This window comes from Mustela putorius, unplaced genomic scaffold, assembly GCF_011764305.1.
Source record: "Mustela putorius furo isolate JIRA1106 unplaced genomic scaffold, ASM1176430v1.1 tig00537339_pilon_pilon_pilon, whole genome shotgun sequence".
In the NCBI taxonomy this organism is placed as follows: Eukaryota; Metazoa; Chordata; class Mammalia; order Carnivora; family Mustelidae; genus Mustela; species Mustela putorius.
Window position 1 is genome coordinate 483,865 of NW_025422461.1, and position 18,259 is coordinate 502,123.

The 18,259-nt window shown below is 44.5% G+C and overlaps 1 protein-coding gene and 1 non-coding gene across 2 annotated transcripts; both read right to left on the bottom strand.

Annotated features, from left to right (window-relative positions):
* Positions 1 to 5,476: 5,476 nt before the first annotated feature.
* On the bottom strand, positions 5,477 to 13,445 carry LOC101687630 (melanoma-associated antigen D2). The gene is given in 14 exon segments (XM_013050920.2): positions 5,477 to 5,921; positions 6,308 to 6,422; positions 7,507 to 7,569; positions 7,898 to 7,940; positions 8,034 to 8,113; positions 8,817 to 8,911; positions 9,470 to 9,549; positions 9,805 to 9,868; positions 9,987 to 10,298; positions 10,906 to 11,166; positions 11,168 to 11,233; positions 11,235 to 11,399; positions 11,773 to 11,846; positions 13,319 to 13,445. Coding segments are annotated over 13 exon segments (1,800 nt in total). The 5' UTR covers positions 11,818 to 11,846; positions 13,319 to 13,445; the 3' UTR covers positions 5,477 to 5,510.
* Positions 6,601 to 6,727, bottom strand: LOC123390389. The gene has a single exon (XR_006604972.1). It is a non-coding gene; the product is annotated as a small nucleolar RNA SNORA11 (small nucleolar RNA).
* Positions 13,446 to 18,259: the final 4,814 nt, after the last annotated feature.

Here is an 18,259-nt window from a genome sequence, read left to right on the forward strand (position 1 = left end):
GGGGTAGTTTCCCAATAACCAGTTTTAACTGAAGAAGAAAAAAATCCAGAAGCATGTGGTTTTGGCAGGTGCCGCGCCTGCTGATTAACGAGGAACTAGGGTGGAATTATTGACAGCTGTAGTGTTTATTAGCTCCACTCAGGGCATGACCCTGATGGTCAGTAAGGAAGAGAAATCCTCTTATAAGACAAAATGATGTATCGTATGGTGACTAACATTAACACATTAAAACAAAAAACTGCTTAAGAATAAATCTGTGGGAAAACGACACTTAAAATAAAATTATGGATTATACTTGAAATCCCTCCATATTTTGATAGACCCCATTGTGCATTACATCACAAAAAACAAAAAAATACGACTCTATTGCAACAGCTTAATAAAAGCTGATTTTGTAAATGAAATGCTTTAAAGACATTAGACGGGATTCATTAATTAAAAATGTGTGCCATGTTTCTCTTGCATTGGGTTTCCTCCTGAAAATGATGGCCTATAAATTACAAGGAGGAATGTAGACAAATTATGTGGAACACTCTTGATGGCTCATAGGACCATTAAGTGAGGAGCAAGAAAGACATTTGGCACATAGCATTGTAACGGTCACATACCAGCACTCTACAGAGAGGGCCTTGTCCATTAAAACTCTTTTTTGTCAAATAATGCTAAATCCCTATTTCATAATAAACTAAATAGTACAAGATTTTAAAACTATAAGATTAAAATAAATTGTTCTTATCAGAAGAAGAAGGAAGAGGAGGAAGAGGAGGGGGAGGGGAGAAGGAGGAAGGAGGAGGGGAGGAGGAAGGGAAGGAAATGTGACGGCGTTCAAACTCGGAGCCATTCATTCTGGTTGATCTCTTTATCCACAAGTGACCTGGGCCAGGCACACATCAATACCAGCTAAACTACTAAAACAACTGGTCAGATGGTCCAAGACTGGGAAGGAACAAGACTAGAGAACTGATAGCAATAATAACAATATGCAATAAAATACTTAGAGAGTACTGAAATTAGGCTAGTTTCAGTAACAAAGACTATAAAACCATCCTCTTTTATTTCCTTTTTTGCTCTCTCTCTGTGTAATTTATTTCCATCCTCTTCATCTTTGCCCCATTGTAGAACATAGTGTGTGCATGGTGGGCTCAACTACAATTTAGTTCATAGCTTGTAGCATATCTAGAAAGTGTTGCAAGGTAACTAGAATAGGAAGGATAATCATCCAAGATTACCAGACTTGGAGCTACAGATAGTGGGTGACAAGATTTGTGGTAATCTCCTTTTGGAGAAGGGGTGAGTGTGTTAATAACATGATTTAGTAGCATTATGATGTGAATAAAGGCATTTTTTGAGAGTGTAAGTTTGGGGAAAAGTTTGCTATCCATTTTGTTCTCACAAATGCTTGATCTCTAGTAAATGTTTTTTCTTGTTTCTTCTTGTTTTCTCTCTCTCCCCACCCCCAACCCCCCTTTCCCGGGTACCCAGAATTCATTCCACCTTGCTTTATTCATTCAAAGGAAATATTACTCTAGGGCTTGCATTTTTCATGTGGGGGTGGAGGTGGAGGGGTGGCAAGTAATCACCCCCAAGGGGGTGAAAATTGGCTCTTGGGGAGGCAACAATAATCAACTATTGTAATAGTTTGTGGTCCTCTAAGGCTCAAGCCTATCGGATAAAAATCTTATTCCTCAGTTTTTAAATTTTCTCTTACTGGATTTTCTTGGCTATCACACGAGCACGAGCAATGCTGAAGTCATGGAAGAGATACCACAAAAAAGGTATGCAAGGTTAGTGTTGTTACAAAATCTCAGGGAATAGATGGCTGTGACTGGAGGACTTTGAATCCATTGCTTCTATGCAGTCATATAATGAGAAGTGGTCTGTGAGTGCCTGTTGGCTGCCATTGACTGCCTTTGATCTTCAGTGCCCTTATGTTATATGGGCTTTGAGAATTAAATTAAAATAGTTTCTGTTTAATTCTACAAAAGTTATTCAAACCATCATTAATTACGTCAGGTAGTGAAAAGAAAAACTGTTAATACCCGAGTGAATATCGAGCAGCTACTTATTTTCTCGTATCAAGCAACACTAAAAAATTAAGTTCACTAAAAATAGTTATAAATTCCCAACTGTTTTACTTTTTGCTAGAAAAAATAAGTTGTTTCTTTTAAAAAATGTATAACACTGCTATCATATCTGTTGTAAAAATGGCTGAAAAAATAAAAATAAAAATAAAATGGCTAATATTCAGGGGTACCTGGCTGGCTCGGTTGGTAGCTTTTTAGAACGTGTGACTCTTGATCTCAAGGTCATGAATTCAAACCTCACATTGGGTGTGGAGCCTACTTAAAATAAATGGCTAATTTTTTATACGTAATTTGATATGTTACCATGTAAATTACATTATAATGTAAAATAAATTGTATTAAAAGTTTTCAGCAAATACATATGACTAAGTGGTTCATTCTGTTACAGAGTCTGCCTTAGGCTTCAGGTTCATGATCCCCAGGGTCCTAGGATTGAATACATCAGGCTCTCTTGCTCAGTGGGGAGCCTCTTTCTTCTCCCTCTCCCTCTGCCTGCTTGCTCCCCCAGCTTGTGCATGCTCTCTCTGGTTCTCTCTGACAAATAAATAAAAATCTTTTTAAAAAAATATTTTTAAAATATTTAAAACAACAAGAGTTGTTCGTCAAATAGCTATAAGTTTAAATGTTAATAGCTTTTATAATTTTTAAACTTTTAACTTACACATTTTTTAGTCACCACTAATCCTGTATTTAAAAAAAAATATTTTATGTATAAAGCACAAGTATAAAATTTTATTAAATATATATACAATATATGTGGTATCAAAATTTAATGAATTGCTATTCATGCAATAGCAATTAGGACAAAAAATGTCTAAAAACCCTTCTTAAGGAGTGATAATGAAAAACAGGTAGAGAAACTGCTCTAGGAGGTTCTTCCATCTCTTAGCCAAGGGGAAGACATACAATATCATCCAGACTTATTTGGAATTTATATGTACTGAAACAAAGAATTGAAAATTGTGGGAATTCATTCATTGCAGTAATGGCCTCCAAGCTGACAAAACTGGCAAAATATGAACTGGAGTCTATCTCCATTTCCTCTTCCCTGCTCTGTCAACGTCACTACCCCACTTGCCCTGGAACCAGACTTCATCTCTTCCCCCCTGCCCTACATGCCTTCAGTCCTTACATTTGGGAAGGAATAAGCCAACCTCTTGTCCTCTCAAATTCTAGGCCTTGCATTAAGGGAGAAGAGATGGAAGAGAGCCCTGCAAGCCCCAGTGATCTCAGAAAGAAGTGGAAAGAGTGAGTCTTTCTCCCGTGACTATGATATACCCTTATCTCTATCAAGCACTATTAACTTAATTATTCGAATTATAATCCCCAAGTTACTTACCAGCTCCCATCACTGCCCCATTCCATTTTCAAATGGACATTACCTGAGAATCTGAGGGGGGGCCCTGGACACCATATCCATCCACTAGATGTTCTTCCTAAGCCTAAGCTGTTCCCTGACTTGTCTACCCTCTCTTCCAGGTACTACCCAGCTCCCAAGGAAACCAGGGTCTATGAAACTCAATGGAAGAACCTCTGCTTTTCTGTGAAGAACACCTCAAGTACAAAAGCAAGTCTGGATTCATGGCCATAGGCAAGGAGCTGCCTTGCTCTAAATGGAAGTGGTGAGGTTTTTGTTTTGTTTGGGTTTTTTTTTTTTTTTAGATCTTTAATTGCCTAGTCTATAGGAGGTAAGAGGCAGCTATTTCTAGGTCCCCCATAAGATTCTTTCCCAGTGATTAGGGGTCTGGTATTGGAGGATTAGATGCTGGGGGCTTCCTGGAGAAAAAGGTCCAGGGAACACTCCCCAAAATAGGGTGAAGGTCAATCTCTGATCACCTGCAGGCCCTATGTCTTAGTGGGCAGTGTAGCTGAGAGGACACCTTCAACCACACAAGTATACTTTGGCATCTGGTTCCAAATGTTCCTCTCTACCCAAACCTCCTACCCACCATCCTTGGTGATTTCACTGTCCACATGGATAACAAACCAACCAACACCTTGGCACCCCAGGCTATTGACCCTTCATCTCCAGAAAATGCCATCTTCTCTTCTCTCCCCTTTACACACCCAGTCCTTGGACCTTACACCACTCAGAGTTCTCTCCACTCAGTCCTCTTAAATACAATTGTCCCACTGTTTGACCATATGACTAGTCCCCCAGATCATCTTTCCAGTTTTTCTCAACACTCCTTCCCAGATCCCTAGAACACTGCCAGACATACAGCAGGTACTTGGTATATTTACTTAACATTCTGCCCTGTTTCAGACTTCACTGAGACTCCTGCCCATAAACTCCTAGTCTCCCAATTCATCACACAAATTCCTCATCTGCCTCCCCAAGCCTGCCTGGGTCCCATGATCTATCTCTTCCACTATTCTGTGTATCTACTAGGTCAGATACTATGCACACAGTAATGAAGATGCAGAACCACATACTCAGTGCCCTCAATCTAATTACCTTATTTCAGAACCAAATTCTTGGGATAAATTAATTCATCTTCTTGATTCCAAGATTGCTGGCACCTTACTATGGGGGAAAGGTCTCCCAAAAATCAAGAGGCTCCATCCTATATTGGAGCATCCCCTCTGCTTGACATCTTTCCGCAGTCCCTTTCCAAATCCTTTCTGGATAGTCCCTTCTCCCAGGCCTTACCCTCCCACCTCCTCAAGGCTACCTGATTTAGTCTTTGACATCTCCCTTTTTATTGGCTTGCTGCCTGCTAAAGCATTTCTCTCCTTTCCCAAGAAAATCATCTTTTGTTCCTGTATCTCCCATTAGCTACCTCTCTCTCCTCCCATTCTCATCAAAATTTCTCAAAACTGAAGTCTGTATTTGATGTCCAGTTTCTGGACAACATGTCTGTTTCTGCTTGATTTGCCCCCCTCAGGGCTCTTCAAAGTGTGTCCTCTGTGCTTAGAATCTTCATGATCCCCACCCTACTGCAAATGCTGCCTACATTGCAGACTAGAGATGTGGACCAGCTATCCCAGAAAGATGCTAATGTTGCTCCCCTGAATCTAGTAAACACAGATTTATTTTTAAATGTGATACCAAAATATGACAGCCCACCAAAAAAAAAGAGCAATAAACTCAGAAATGGCAAATAGATTTAATGTAGAATATCAATTTCAATTGATGGATAGTGGCTGCCTAGAGGTGCTGTGTTGAGTAGGCTTCTGAGGATGCACCCTGGCTTGAAGAGATAAACTGCTGGGATTAGGAATATCTGAAAACACAAGTAAAAGAAATGTAAAAAGTCAACTGAGAGTCACCGAAAGGGAAGGAACAAAATGCCAAGAGTGGGGTTTTCCCACATGCTCCATATGGTCCTGCAACCTTGGCCTTCCTATAACCAGCCAGTTCCTTACCCCAACCCTATAAGCCCCAGCTGTCCCCAACCCAGTCTAAGTAGATACCTGAAAATCTCACTTATAGGAGAAACCACAGGCACCAGAGCTGCCACTTGTGCTGGCACCTGCTCCACTGAGGCCCGCAAAAAGCCCAAACGTGAGAGTGGCGGTCAGGCTGGCACTGGCACTGAAGCCACCACTGGCACTAGTACTGGCACTAGCCCCAGAGCTAGCACCACCACTCTCTTGGCCTTTGGCTTTAGCTTCAGCTCCTGCCTGGATCCGGGCTTTGGCCCAGGGTCCAATATCAGCTTCGTCCCAGTTGCAGGGCCCAGCAGCATTTTCAGAGCCAAGCCCAATGCCCATTCGAGCTCTGATCTCAGCTCTCGCCTTGGCTTCAGCTGCAGCCTCAGCAGCAGCCTTCATATCTGCTTCCATTGCCTCTCGGTACTGAGCTGCCCATTCTTTGGGATCCTTCTTTTGTACCTAAAACAGAAATAACCACCATCAGAAGGATCAGAATCCAAGAACTGAGCACCTAACTGTATGCCAGGCACCATGCTTCATGCTCTACACAACAGTAATAATATAATAAATACTACTAATAGTTATGTACTTTATTCCATCCCTGTTCTGATACTTATTAGCTCTGGGACCTTGGACATGTTACCTAACAACCTCTCTGAGCCCGATTGTTCTAATCTGGTCTAGGGAATGGATGTGCTAGTTGTACAATCAGCTAAACATTTGGCCCAGAAGCAGAGGCTTCAGAATGTTCACATGTGAGCCGCAAGTGGCTCTATGCACAGCCTGCCCTAGGCAGCAGCACCCTATACTCTTGCTATACCAAGCTTGGGAAGCTATCCAATTACCTTGCAGGCAAACTTGAGGACTTTCATCTTGCTGGTCTCATAGTAGGAGCGCAGGCCCCAGAAGAACTCATACTCAGGCGGATTGCTATTAGGGACTCTGGCATAGTCCAAGTACCTTGAAAAGAGAAGTTAAAAGCCTTTGTGTCTAAGACAACCATAGCCCACCCATGTATGGACTGGATAGGTTCTAAGTGGCAACCTCTCCCACTAAGTACTATAGCTTTTCTTCCAATATTGAGCCCTGTCCCATTGGTCTTGTCCAGAAGCCATCTGGAGGTGCGGGGTGGTGGGACATGTGTAGGCTACATGTTCATAAGAAGGCTACAAGTTTTGTGCCCCTTGTCACAATGAACCCAGATTCTTTTGGGTGTTATAAACAGAAGAGCCATTTGTTTAGGTCCCCAGCTCTGAGCACACCCTACCACTGGGGAGTGTCCATGACCTGGTGAGCCCTGCGACAATCTACCATAGAAAATGACTGTAAAGGGAAGAAATAGTCCACCAAGAGTAGCGTACTTTGTGCATATTTCTGACTGCATGCATGGGAGTGTGTGGCATGTGCTAAGGATAAAGGGTACGGTAGGCCCTGACCAGAAAGTCAGGAGGCCTCCATGACCAAATTGGACCCTTACCAGCCAGGGCCATAATCATACTTCCACTCTCTGAGACCCAGGTCCCTCAACTAAAAGTGGGGATGGGATGGCAGTATCTATTCTGCGCCGTAGTTACAAAAATGAAATGAGATACACAAGTCAAGTCCCCAGTACAGTACCTGGCTGCCTAAATCTGTCACTCTACAACGTTTCTTTATGGAGATTAATTTCTATAAAACCCTGGTTGGCATGGTAAAAAAAAATCCTAGGCATTGGGGCCAGGATCTAAATATAACTCTCCCATTTGCTACCTATGTAGCTATTTACTTGAGCAAATTACTTCACTGCTCTGAACCTCAGTTTACTAATATGGACGACACTGGTGATGACAATCCCTACCTTGAAAAACTGCCCCAAAAGCGTATGTGAAAGTACATGTAGGTCAGGAAATGTGCCCTCCTGTTCCCTCTCACTACGTCAGGAATAAGCTACCTACCACCTGCGCACGCGCACACACACACACACACACACACACACCCATAGGTTAATTACTCAGTTCTGAAATAAGCAAAACACATGGAATACACCATCATGACACATACTTACTTCTGCTTCACAAACTCATCAGTAATAAGCTTCTTCACATCCCCAAAAAGTGAGTGATGTATCCTGACAGCAGAAAAAGAAAAATCCATCAATTTATCAGTCAATCAATCAATCATATTCAATCAATCACTTCCCAGATGTATACAGACACATTTTCAACATGGAAAAGAAGTTACCAGCACAAGAGGAAAACTCCATAGAAGCCCAAGAGATAGTGAGACAGGGGGAAAAGTTTGGGACCATTTCCCCATCCAACTAGGTTGGAACCCTGGACCCTTTACCAGCACCCCCACCCATTCCACCAGACCACCAGAGACTGATGCATCCTGGAACCATCCTTTCTTTCCAAATGACAACACGGACAGCAAGCACTGAGAGAGCCCAATCATACCCAGGGCGCAGCCCCAGCTTGCGCAGCACCTCCCAGATGACAGCTGCAAGAGGAGGCAAGAGGAGACAGGGACAGAAAATGAGCATGTAGACTTCCAACTGTGGCCACCCATTCAGCTGCATGCCTACCCACTCACCCTCACTGGACCGATTTCCATTCATAAAGATGATGCTAAGAAGCACCATGAGGAGACCTAGCTTTGGTGAATCCTTAGTCCTAGGGAAAATAACAGAGTAGAGAAAAGGTTTATGTCCAGCAGCCATCTTCAAAAAACACACCAGCCAGATCACTAGGCTATCCTTTCCCAGATTCCTGAGACATGACAGAATTCTGCCTAGTCTATGCTTCAAGCTCTATGTGACCCTGAGCAAAGCACTTAGACTCTTGAGTCTCTGTCTCCTATAGAGTAGAATGGGAAAATCCAATCCTCCACCCCAGGTTGCCAAGAGGTTGGAAGGATGCCTGTCAACCTAGGACAACCCACGGGACCCAGCCAATGTGAGTCCCTTCTTTTTCTCTGCTAGACCCCTCTACCCCAAGAGAATTCTAGACAAAGCCCCAGTGATTCTGCTGTCCTTCAAGCATCATGATTCACCCACACCAGGGAGCCCTTCCTTGAGAAGCATTCTACCAAAGCCAGTAGAAAGAGACATGCAATACATGTCTGCTTTCCTGGGAAGTTTTCTGAAGAAACAGAAAACAGGAAGAATGCACTGCTCCAAGATGCTATACCCTTCAGTCAATCATAATAAAGCACTATTAGCATGTGCAGGGCTCCAACTATGTGACAGAACTGGAACAGGGGCTTTTTAAGTCCTGTCTTCCTACCTCTCCCAAGGGACCATGGGGAGAGATGACAGGAAGGGGTAGTGCCATAGACAAAAGCAGAGTCTCCCACCCCAGCTCTTTCCCAGCTTACGTTCCCAGTATGCCTGCATCAGTGGGCTCTAAGGTGCTGAGAAGAATGTACAAGTGGTCATTCTTATCGATTTCCTTCAACTGAATCCCAAACACCTAGGATGGGGAAAACAGCTTGTTAAGATCACAAATTCAGCTTCCTGAGCATCCCACAGCTCCCATGTACTTAGGTGTGTATGGGTGTGGATGCAGGTGTGGTTGTGAGTGTGTGTTGTGGGAGGGGAGGTTGGTAAGTGAGATAATGTAGATAAACCTAAGTGGTTGGCTCACAGCAAACAGGTAAGAAATCTACTGTTGTTCTCAGCATCATCTCTGTGATTTGTGGAAATCTAAGGAGACAGAGAATGGGGAATGAAAGAAGACGAGAGCATGTAAAATGCATTATAGGACATCTCCAGCAGCAGACAAAAGCAGGACTAAGTCGGGTGGCTTGGGTCCTAGCTGTGCTTTTAGGAGACTTGCTATGTGACCCTGGACTAGTCTATGTCCCTCCTTAGGCACTCTGGTTATGGGGAGGCCCCTTCCTGTCTATCTATTCACACAGTGATAGGGCTGAATTAGTGAGTCTCTGTGGTCCCACCCCAGAACAGACATGTACACTTGGTCAGTTCGATGCTTCCCCACTGCATCCATCCCCCATGGCTGCCCCTTCACCTTCTCCAAGGAATAGCCTGCTCGTTCAATGATTTCAGGGTACACATCAGTGTATTCTTTGATGATGTCCTTCAGCATGTCTGCAAGGGGAGAGTGTTGCAAGCACCTGAGCTCAAGGGAAGCCAGGTGGCCCCAAATCCAAGCTAAAGACCCTCTGCAAACCCTGCTGTGGGTGGCACAAACAGGTTCTGAAGTAATGAACAGAGATGCTAGCACTACCAAATTAGAACTCTGGGAGTACAAAGGTAGGAGCATAAGGGCAAGGAATGTCCTCAGCACATGGGAAAGAGGGCAGCGGAGGGCACAGCTTAGGGGGAGGGTTAGCAGGACTCTACCTGAGCGTTTGATGGGAATCTTTGTCTGGTCTTTAACCAAGAGATACTTCACCAAATCATTTGCCTGGAAAAGGGAAAAAAAGGTAGAAAGATCAAAATATGTTTGCAGAACATTTGAGAAGAAGACAGAAAAGACAGGCAATGAAGTAAATAAGGCAGAATGGAGAAAACAGGGTTCTTACCCTCCCCTGCAAAAGGGCCACATCTCGAGGTGGTGGTGCTTCAGGCTCTTGGGATGACTGGAGCTTGGCAGCTCGACGGCGAGCCTTGCCCCTACGGGCCCCCTTAGGTGACCTCAGGGAGAGCAAAGCTCTCCGGGCCCAAGCAGCCAACCGAGTCCTTGATGCCCTGCGGGCCCAAAAGGCTATGGGGCCCCTTGAAGCCCTGCGGGCCATTGAGGCCATTAGGGCCTTTGAGACCCTTCGGCCAGCTGCGGTTTCAGAAGCTTGACTCTGATCACTGTTTCCATCGTCTTCGCCATTCAGATGTTTCACCTGCATCAACGGAGAGGAAGTTCAATATTGTCAAATGGAGCAGGTGGTCCTTTTCCCTCATCTTATCTCTTCTAGAAGGCCCATTAATCCCACCCCTAGAGTAACACCTTAACTAGACACTGGCCACGTTGAGTCTTGGCTTTGTTTTTCACTGATTCCCATGCAGGAATTTCATCTCTCTACCAGGCCTGGAGCAACCTAAGGCTGGGGCCCAAGGATTCTCCTCTTCCTATGTCCACCACTGACTCTGCTTGTACCACCCTGGAAAAAGTCACCCCACTTCTCTGGGACTCAGCTTCCTTTTCTATAAAACTGGATTACTTTCAGGATTTAATGAAATAATCTATATGAATGCGTCTAGCTCAAGGTCTAACACATGGTAGCTACTATGGAAATATAAACCGCTTTATTTTCACATTGCAGCTACGTGGACTATCTCAATTCTCTATAAGTCTGTGAACTCTGCAGAGAGAAAGTACATCACATGCCTCTTGTTGTTCCTTCCCACCAGCCTTAACCAGCACAGGGAACTTTCTAAATGTTTGCAGAACAAATGAACCAACTGAAAGAAGCAGAAAGAAAAGACTGGTGATTATAGAGGTCTTACCTTTCTGGCTTTCTTGGCCTTGACCTTGGGCCGAGTATCCTGATTCTCCTGAACCTGAGCAGCTGCACCCTCAGGCTTAGGTTCATCTGCCAAAGCCTGAGAGGCAGGAGCCTCAGTATCCAGGGCCTTTGTAACCACCTTCGTATCAGCCACACAGCTGACCTTTTTGGTCTCAGTGGCAGGCATTGTCACAGGCTGAGGGTCAGCACTCTGCATCTTGGTGTCAGCTGCTGGACTCTTCTTTTCAACTGCCAGAACCTGGGGTATCAGTCAGCTTAGTGGTAGGTGAGGCCTGAGTGGCAGCTGCCTTCTGAGCCTCTGGGGCCTTTTGAGACTTCTGTGGCCTTTGAGACTCCTGCAGCATTTGACACCTTCATGGCTTCTGAGACCTCTGGTGCCTTTGAAGTCTTCAGTGTCTCTGAGACCTCCAAGTTCTGAGTCACTGTCAATAGGGTCTGTATCTTCAAGCCACTGTCCTTCTCTGAAGCTTCAGTCTGCATGAGGAAGCAGGAAAGCTCACAGACCTCCCCACCCCTAACTAGGCGAATGGTTCCAATATTCCAGGGCCTCACTCCTCTGACCTATACTAACTCCTCCTTACAGTGTGCTCTGTCCACCTAACCCCAACAAGGCCTCTCCTTCCTCTGAGCAGGTGGTGATGGCAAAAGAAGGGCACCTCCCTCCTTCTTTTCTCCATCCTTCATTCCTTCCTACTTTCCTCCCTCCCTCTACTGTGGCGGGGGGAGGGCACCCAGGCAGTTATGTGGGTAAAGAAGGACAAGGATGGGAGGGGTGGTGCCAAGGGAACTAAGGCAGGAACAGGGGCTGAAGAAAAGTAGCAAGGTAGAGGACAGAAAGAAGCCTTACCTGGAAGCGGGTTGGACCCGTAGCTCTCTCGCTTGTGTCAGACATGTCTCAAGTTGGCCTGGCGAGCGCTGAGCCTGAGGAGAGAAGGCCTGTGTCAAAGTGGGGTGGAGGTGGGGCTCCTGATCGTCCTCTCCAGTTCTGCCTGGAAGCTGATCCTCACTTTCCCCAGGGCCCCAATCCCAAACCCCTCCCCCAGCCCCAATGACTCCGTTCTCAGATTCAATAATCCAAAGCGTCTAGATCCCAATTCTCCGCAGCCGCACCCTCCCCTTCTCCAGGAAGATGTGCCAGCGCGGCAGCTCTAAGGACCCCGCCCCTTTTCCTAGTGCAACCCCCCCACCCAGCCGCAGGCCAACAATGCGCATGCGCGTTCGCTGCAGGGCCCACCTCACCCCGCCCGCTCTCCCAGAACAAGCTTTCTTTTGATGTCCACCGTGCACATGCGCATTCGGTAGCTGCCCCGTCTCTACGCCGTCTTTTCTCTACACGCCCCTTCTTAGCGATCCACAGTGCGCATGCGCAGGGGCCCGGACTCAGTCCACCACCCCTTCCAACACACTCCCTGCTCCAGGTCCGCAGTACCATTCAGTCCCGCCCCTCCCCTACATGGCTCCCTCTAAAATCTTCGCAGTGTCTGGCGGTCTTGGCCCCTCCCCTCCTTACACCCACCCCAAATCCACACTACAGCCCGGTCCCGCCCTTTTTCACAACACGCCCCCTCCAGCCTGTGGCAAAGCGCATCTTGGTTCCGCCCCTTCTTTAATACACCCCCCCCCTCAAATCAGAATGGAGCCAGTGATTCCATCTTGGGCTCAGCCAAACCGGGTTCAGCCCCCTCCCTTCCCATCCGGATGGATCCGGTATGATCCGGTCCCTACAGCAGGTTTTCTCCAGATCCCAAAGGGTGGGGCCGATCCCTACTGGGCTGTGATCCAGAGCCGGGCCCCGCAGCTCACCTCCTCCTTAATTTTCAGAGTGCGTCCACTCTCCAAGCCCCTCCAAAACTCCTAGACTGCCCTCCCCGCTCCAGACCGGAAGTGGCCCCGCCCCTTTCCGCCTCCCTAGGGGGCCTCGGTTGCAGCCAGTCTGCCCTTCCCCCCCTCTCTGCTACTTATTCCTTATCGCCCGTATTCCCTCTGCCTTGCTCCCTGCTCCCCCTCGCATTATCTATTTTACCTCACAGAATTGCTTATTCTCCTTCCTTACATCCTCCCGTGTTACCTGTGCACCCCTTTCCCTAGCACTCCTTAACCCTTCTCTGCATTCTCTATTTTCTTCTCTGGATTCCACTTTTCCTCAGTATTCCCCTCCCCCTCCCAGTCCGCCACCCACGAACTTGGTTCCTCTCCTCCCCCCACTAGTCTCTGATTCCCAGTCGTTACCGCCTGCTACCCTATGTAGTCCTCATTGCCTACATCCCGCTCCAGGTCATCTCTCCCTCAGCTGCAGTGGTGCAGTAAGTATTGCCCACCTGCCTGGCTATAGGTTGGAGGGGACTGAAATCACTGTCTGGCTGCCAGGAAACCCAAATCTCAACGCCCCTCACCTTGTCCTCGAGCAAGTCCGGGATGAGTCTGCCCTCTCGCAATCCCTCTCGAAGTCTCAGCCTCCAGGACTAGAGCTGCAGCCAGCCCAGCCCAGCCCCTTTCCGCAGCCCCCTGCCACCCCCCTCCTTCCTTGGGGGTGGGGCAATGGGGCCCTGCTCAGGGCTGTCTGACGCCAAAGCCCATGTTTATGCCACTGTACCAGACTCAGTCTGCAGACCTTCCAACTAAAATCATCCTCTCAAAGCGATTCATTCATTGAATGTATTTATTTTTATATCTTTTTTTCTTATTACAAAGGTAATGTGTTGTGAAAATTCAAATAATGCAGAAATATATAACATACCAATGAAAGGCCACCATTATCTTATTTCCCAGAAATAACCACTACCAACATTTTGATATACATCCCTCTAGATTTTTTCGATTCATATACTAATTATTTGGGTTTTCTCCCCACAAATGGTATCCAACACCTACTGTTCTGTGACCTGCTTTTTCCCCATTATATATTCTTTTTTTAAAAGATTTTATTTATTTATTTGACAGATCACAAGTAGGCAGAGAGGGAGGAAGGGAAGCAGGCTCCCCGCCAGGCAGAGAGCCTGATGGGAGGCTTGATCCCAGGACTCTGGGATCATGACCTGAGTCAAAGACAGAGGCTTTAATCCACTGAGCCACCCAGGGTGCCCCGCCCATTATATATTCTAAACAGCTTTCCATAGTGCACATTTTTCTTAACAGATGAATAATTTTTTCTTGTATAGATGGCCCATAATTTATTTAACCAGTCCAGGATACACGGATATGGACACTTAGATTGTTTCTCTTTCTCTGCTTCATGCTTAAAGATGCTTTCCACACTCCTATATTACAATCCCTATTTTTTCAAGCACTTTTATGACTTCTGTATCTACATTTAAATATTTGATTATTCCAAAATCTGTTTTGTAAGTGTTCAGCTTAATTATTTTCCAAAATCACAGTTTCTTATCCCTATACCATGTGCGAATCTCTTTTTCCCACTGATGTGAAATGACACCTTTATCACCTAATAAATTTGCATAAGTAATTGGGTCTATTCAAAAGAACAAAATAAGATGAGACAAAATTGTCATTAGTTATTGAGTAATATGAATGCAGACCTGGACAACCCAAGACCATCAACTAAAAACCATAGAAACCATAATAAAATTCAGCACAGCAGTCAGTTACAGAAATTCAATGCCTTTCTTACACTCAAAAGTAATTCAAATCGTCATACCTCTTCTGTTTTATGAGGTCACCTTTTCCTTTAGTAAGCTAATAAAACATCAATCCCTTCATTTTATAGATAATTCGTACACACACACACACACACACACATTTCCCACACATTTAAGATAGGCCTCTGTTCTCCTGACTCCTCTCTTTCTCTGAATTGTTGCTCCCTCCAAGTTTCTATCAGTTCGTCACTTTCTTGCCTCCTAGGTTCCCTTCCCCATCCACAGGGCTTTATTTCATGCTAGACACAGCTCCTCCTTGTCTTCCAGCTCTAGTACCCAAATTCTCATTGCTTCTAAATCATAGCAAGCCTTGAATACCAAGATAAGGACTTTGGCCTTGATCTTGAGAGCACTGAGAGGTTTTTTGAAGGGTCTTAGGTTTTGATACAATGCAGATTTGTGTTTTAGAGACAATACCCTAGCTGCCTAATCCATAAGGAGTATAGATTAGATGTCTACCTGGAAAGAGGGTGAGTAGTCATCTAGGTAAGCAATGATAGTGGTTTGGCCTAGAGTGGTAGGAATGGAGGTAGTGAGAAATAATTAAATTCAGAATATATTAAAGAAGTAAAAAAGCAAAAAGACTATGAATAATTGGGTGTGGGGACAGGGGTGAGAAGGAGAGAAGTATCAAAGGGAACTCTTAGGGATCTGATTTGAGAGACCAAATGTGTCAATGGTAACCCATTTCACTGAGATATGGAATACTAACAGAGGGGAACTAGGCATTGATATTGAGATACCTGTGGGACATCCAAGAAGAAATATTCCACAGGCAGTTGAATATACATGCCTGAAGCTTAGGAAAGAGGTCTGGACTGAAGTTACAGATCTAGAAGTCATCAGTATATAAATGGTTCTTTAAGCTAGCACTTTTAGCACCTGAGAAGACTGTGCATCCCTAGAAGAGATGGGGCCTAAGGAAGAGCCCTGGAGACCAGCAGTGACTATAGCATAGGTGGGGGAAACCGAGCCCAGGAGAGAGAAGGTTGGTAGTGACCAAAGAGATAGGGAAAAAAGCAGGAGAATGTAGTGTCACAAAACCAAGTGAAAAGATTATTTCAAAAGGAGGAAGGGGTCAATATTGTTGAATGCTATCAAGAGGTCGAGAAAATATATGGTTTCACTTATTTGTGGAGCATAACAAATAGCATGGAGGACATGGGGAGTTAGAGAGGAGAAGGGAATTGGGGGAAATTGGAAGGGGAGGTGAATCATGAGAGACTATGGATTCTGAAAAACAATCTGAGGGGTTTGAAGTGGGGGGGTGGGAGGTTGGGGTACCAGGTGGTGGGTATTATAGAGGGCACGGATTGCATGGAGCACTGGGTGTGGTGAAAAAATAATGAATACTGTTATGCTGAAAATAAATTAATTAATTTTAAAAAAAAGTCCTGAAAAAAATGTCTAGGGTTTATAACAATCAGGTGGTAGTTGGTCTCTGGTGACCTTGGAGAGGATAATTTCAGTACAGACATTTGTGGCATTCTTATCTTCTTCCTTAGTAATAAAACATCTTGAGTTTTAGCTGGACACAACCTCCTTGAATAAAGGCCATGAAGACTAGGGTTAAATTCTAAGGATAGTGGAGCAGTAAACTAAAAAGAACCTGGGTGTCTTAACAATTTCACAGTGCCATCATACTGGCTTTGGACTGCCTACCCTCTAGATTTCTTTTGGGTGAGATAAATACATATATGTCTTATTTAAGCCATTTTTACTTGGAAGTCTATGCCATGCAGTAGCTTCTTGATTACAGTGAGCTGAGATGAGGTATACAAGGCAATGAGTATAAACTACTCTTTCAAGAAATCCCTGAGCCTGATTTGAAGGTTCTCCCAAAATCTAACCCTAATTAGTTCTTCAGCCTTTTTCTTGTTGTTTTTCTGAACACCACCTATATTCCAACCAAACGAAACACTTACTGTTACCAGATAAGCCCTGCTTTCTCTTGCTTAGGAGCCTTTGTACAATTTCTTCCCCACAGAACACCCTCTGTTACATATCCTCTGTTACAACTTCCACCATTTTAAATTCCAGAACATTTTCAGTCCTAGTTGTGGCCTTTGGGATCCTGGAATAACTTTAAAGGAATACACAGTTGAAAGCTTAGGAGATACTGGATTCAAGCAGGGAACTCAAGCAAAATCTCAGTTTAAGTCCATTGGTGAGGCATTCCCAAAGATTTATGAAGCCAAACTTCCCCAGTCCACTCTCAATACCACCATCTTCCTAACCTAATACCATAGTCACACTTACCTTATGACCTGGAGAATCAGAGGACCGGAAGAAACCTTATCAGAAGAGAAAAAACAAATTCATTCACAATCTTTACCCTTTGATCAGAGGGATTTCTTTCAACCTTCTCCTTGTGAACACTTGGGATATTTTGATCTTTGGCACCTACCCATAAAACTGAGATCCAAGGTCACTGAGTCCCAGACAAGTTTCCAGCATCCATACATCAGCAGGCAAATACCTGAGATCATATGGGTCCTACATATCAACTAGGGACAAAGGTGAAAAGGTGAGTTATTACCAGCAGCTCTGTTCAGGAGATAAGGAAAGGCAGGCTAAAGATGGCTTAGTGCAGAACATCAGAGGATGAAACTGCCTAATCCAGGAACATCTAAGATTTCACATCACTGAGGCTTAAATTGGAAACCCAGAATATCCTTAACCACCAACCCTCTCCTAACATATTTTCCTTTCCCCAAACTATGCAAAATAAGTACCTCTTAATTTTGCAAAATTTTGGAAAATTTAGAGATAAGTCTGGAAGTAGGTGGCAAAGGTTTCTTTCCAGGGATACCTATCATGTCTTTAGTCATCTAAATCTGCATAGTCTAGCAATCAGCTTAAAACTGGACATCAGACTTTCCTGTTCTTCATACTTTTTTTTCAGTCATTTCCATCACTAGGAAAGGCCTACTAATGATCCCTTCTCCTGGTCCCCACTCCTCATTGCTGTTGGGCCCTTTCTGTCCTTCAGCCTCTGGAGGAGGCAAGTCTTCTATTTTCGATTTTCAGATTCCTATGTCCCCTATCATGAGCTGCTGGTGAAATGTCTCTTTTTCTTCCTTTTATGTGCAGGACAATCTATTTTGTAATACTCTACGCCCAGAAAGCCATATACCCACAATCACAATGACCTCATTTTGTTAAACCAAGGACAGATTTCCCATAGATGAGGAAACTGGCTACCCCCTTTTGGACTAATTCTTTTTCCCCTGCTCTTTGCACATTGAGTCCTTTCTCAGCACAAGTCTGTGAAGCAGGTTCAGGCCATTCAATAGTCATTGAGCACCAACTCCCCTGCATTTTTAAACATTGATATTCCTTTTTTTGTTCTTGCTTAATTTTATAACTTGAAAAAATATAGCCTCCCTTCCTTATTCCATCCATTTTTGACAGATAATTTCAACTACCCACATTTTAGTACAAGGATATTAGGGTCACTACCCTCCCCCTGCCCATTCAATGACTCACTTGTCAGTTTTATCTTTCCTTTACATTGTTCAGGTTATTAACATTTACATTCTGTTCTGCAGCCACAACCAGGTCTTTTATGTTTTGTCCCCAGGTTGGCTCTAAAACCTGAAAACCAATAAATAACATTTGCGTTATCATGACTATGTAAATATTTTTCAAAACCCAGCTGGGTACTGAGCCAAGAAT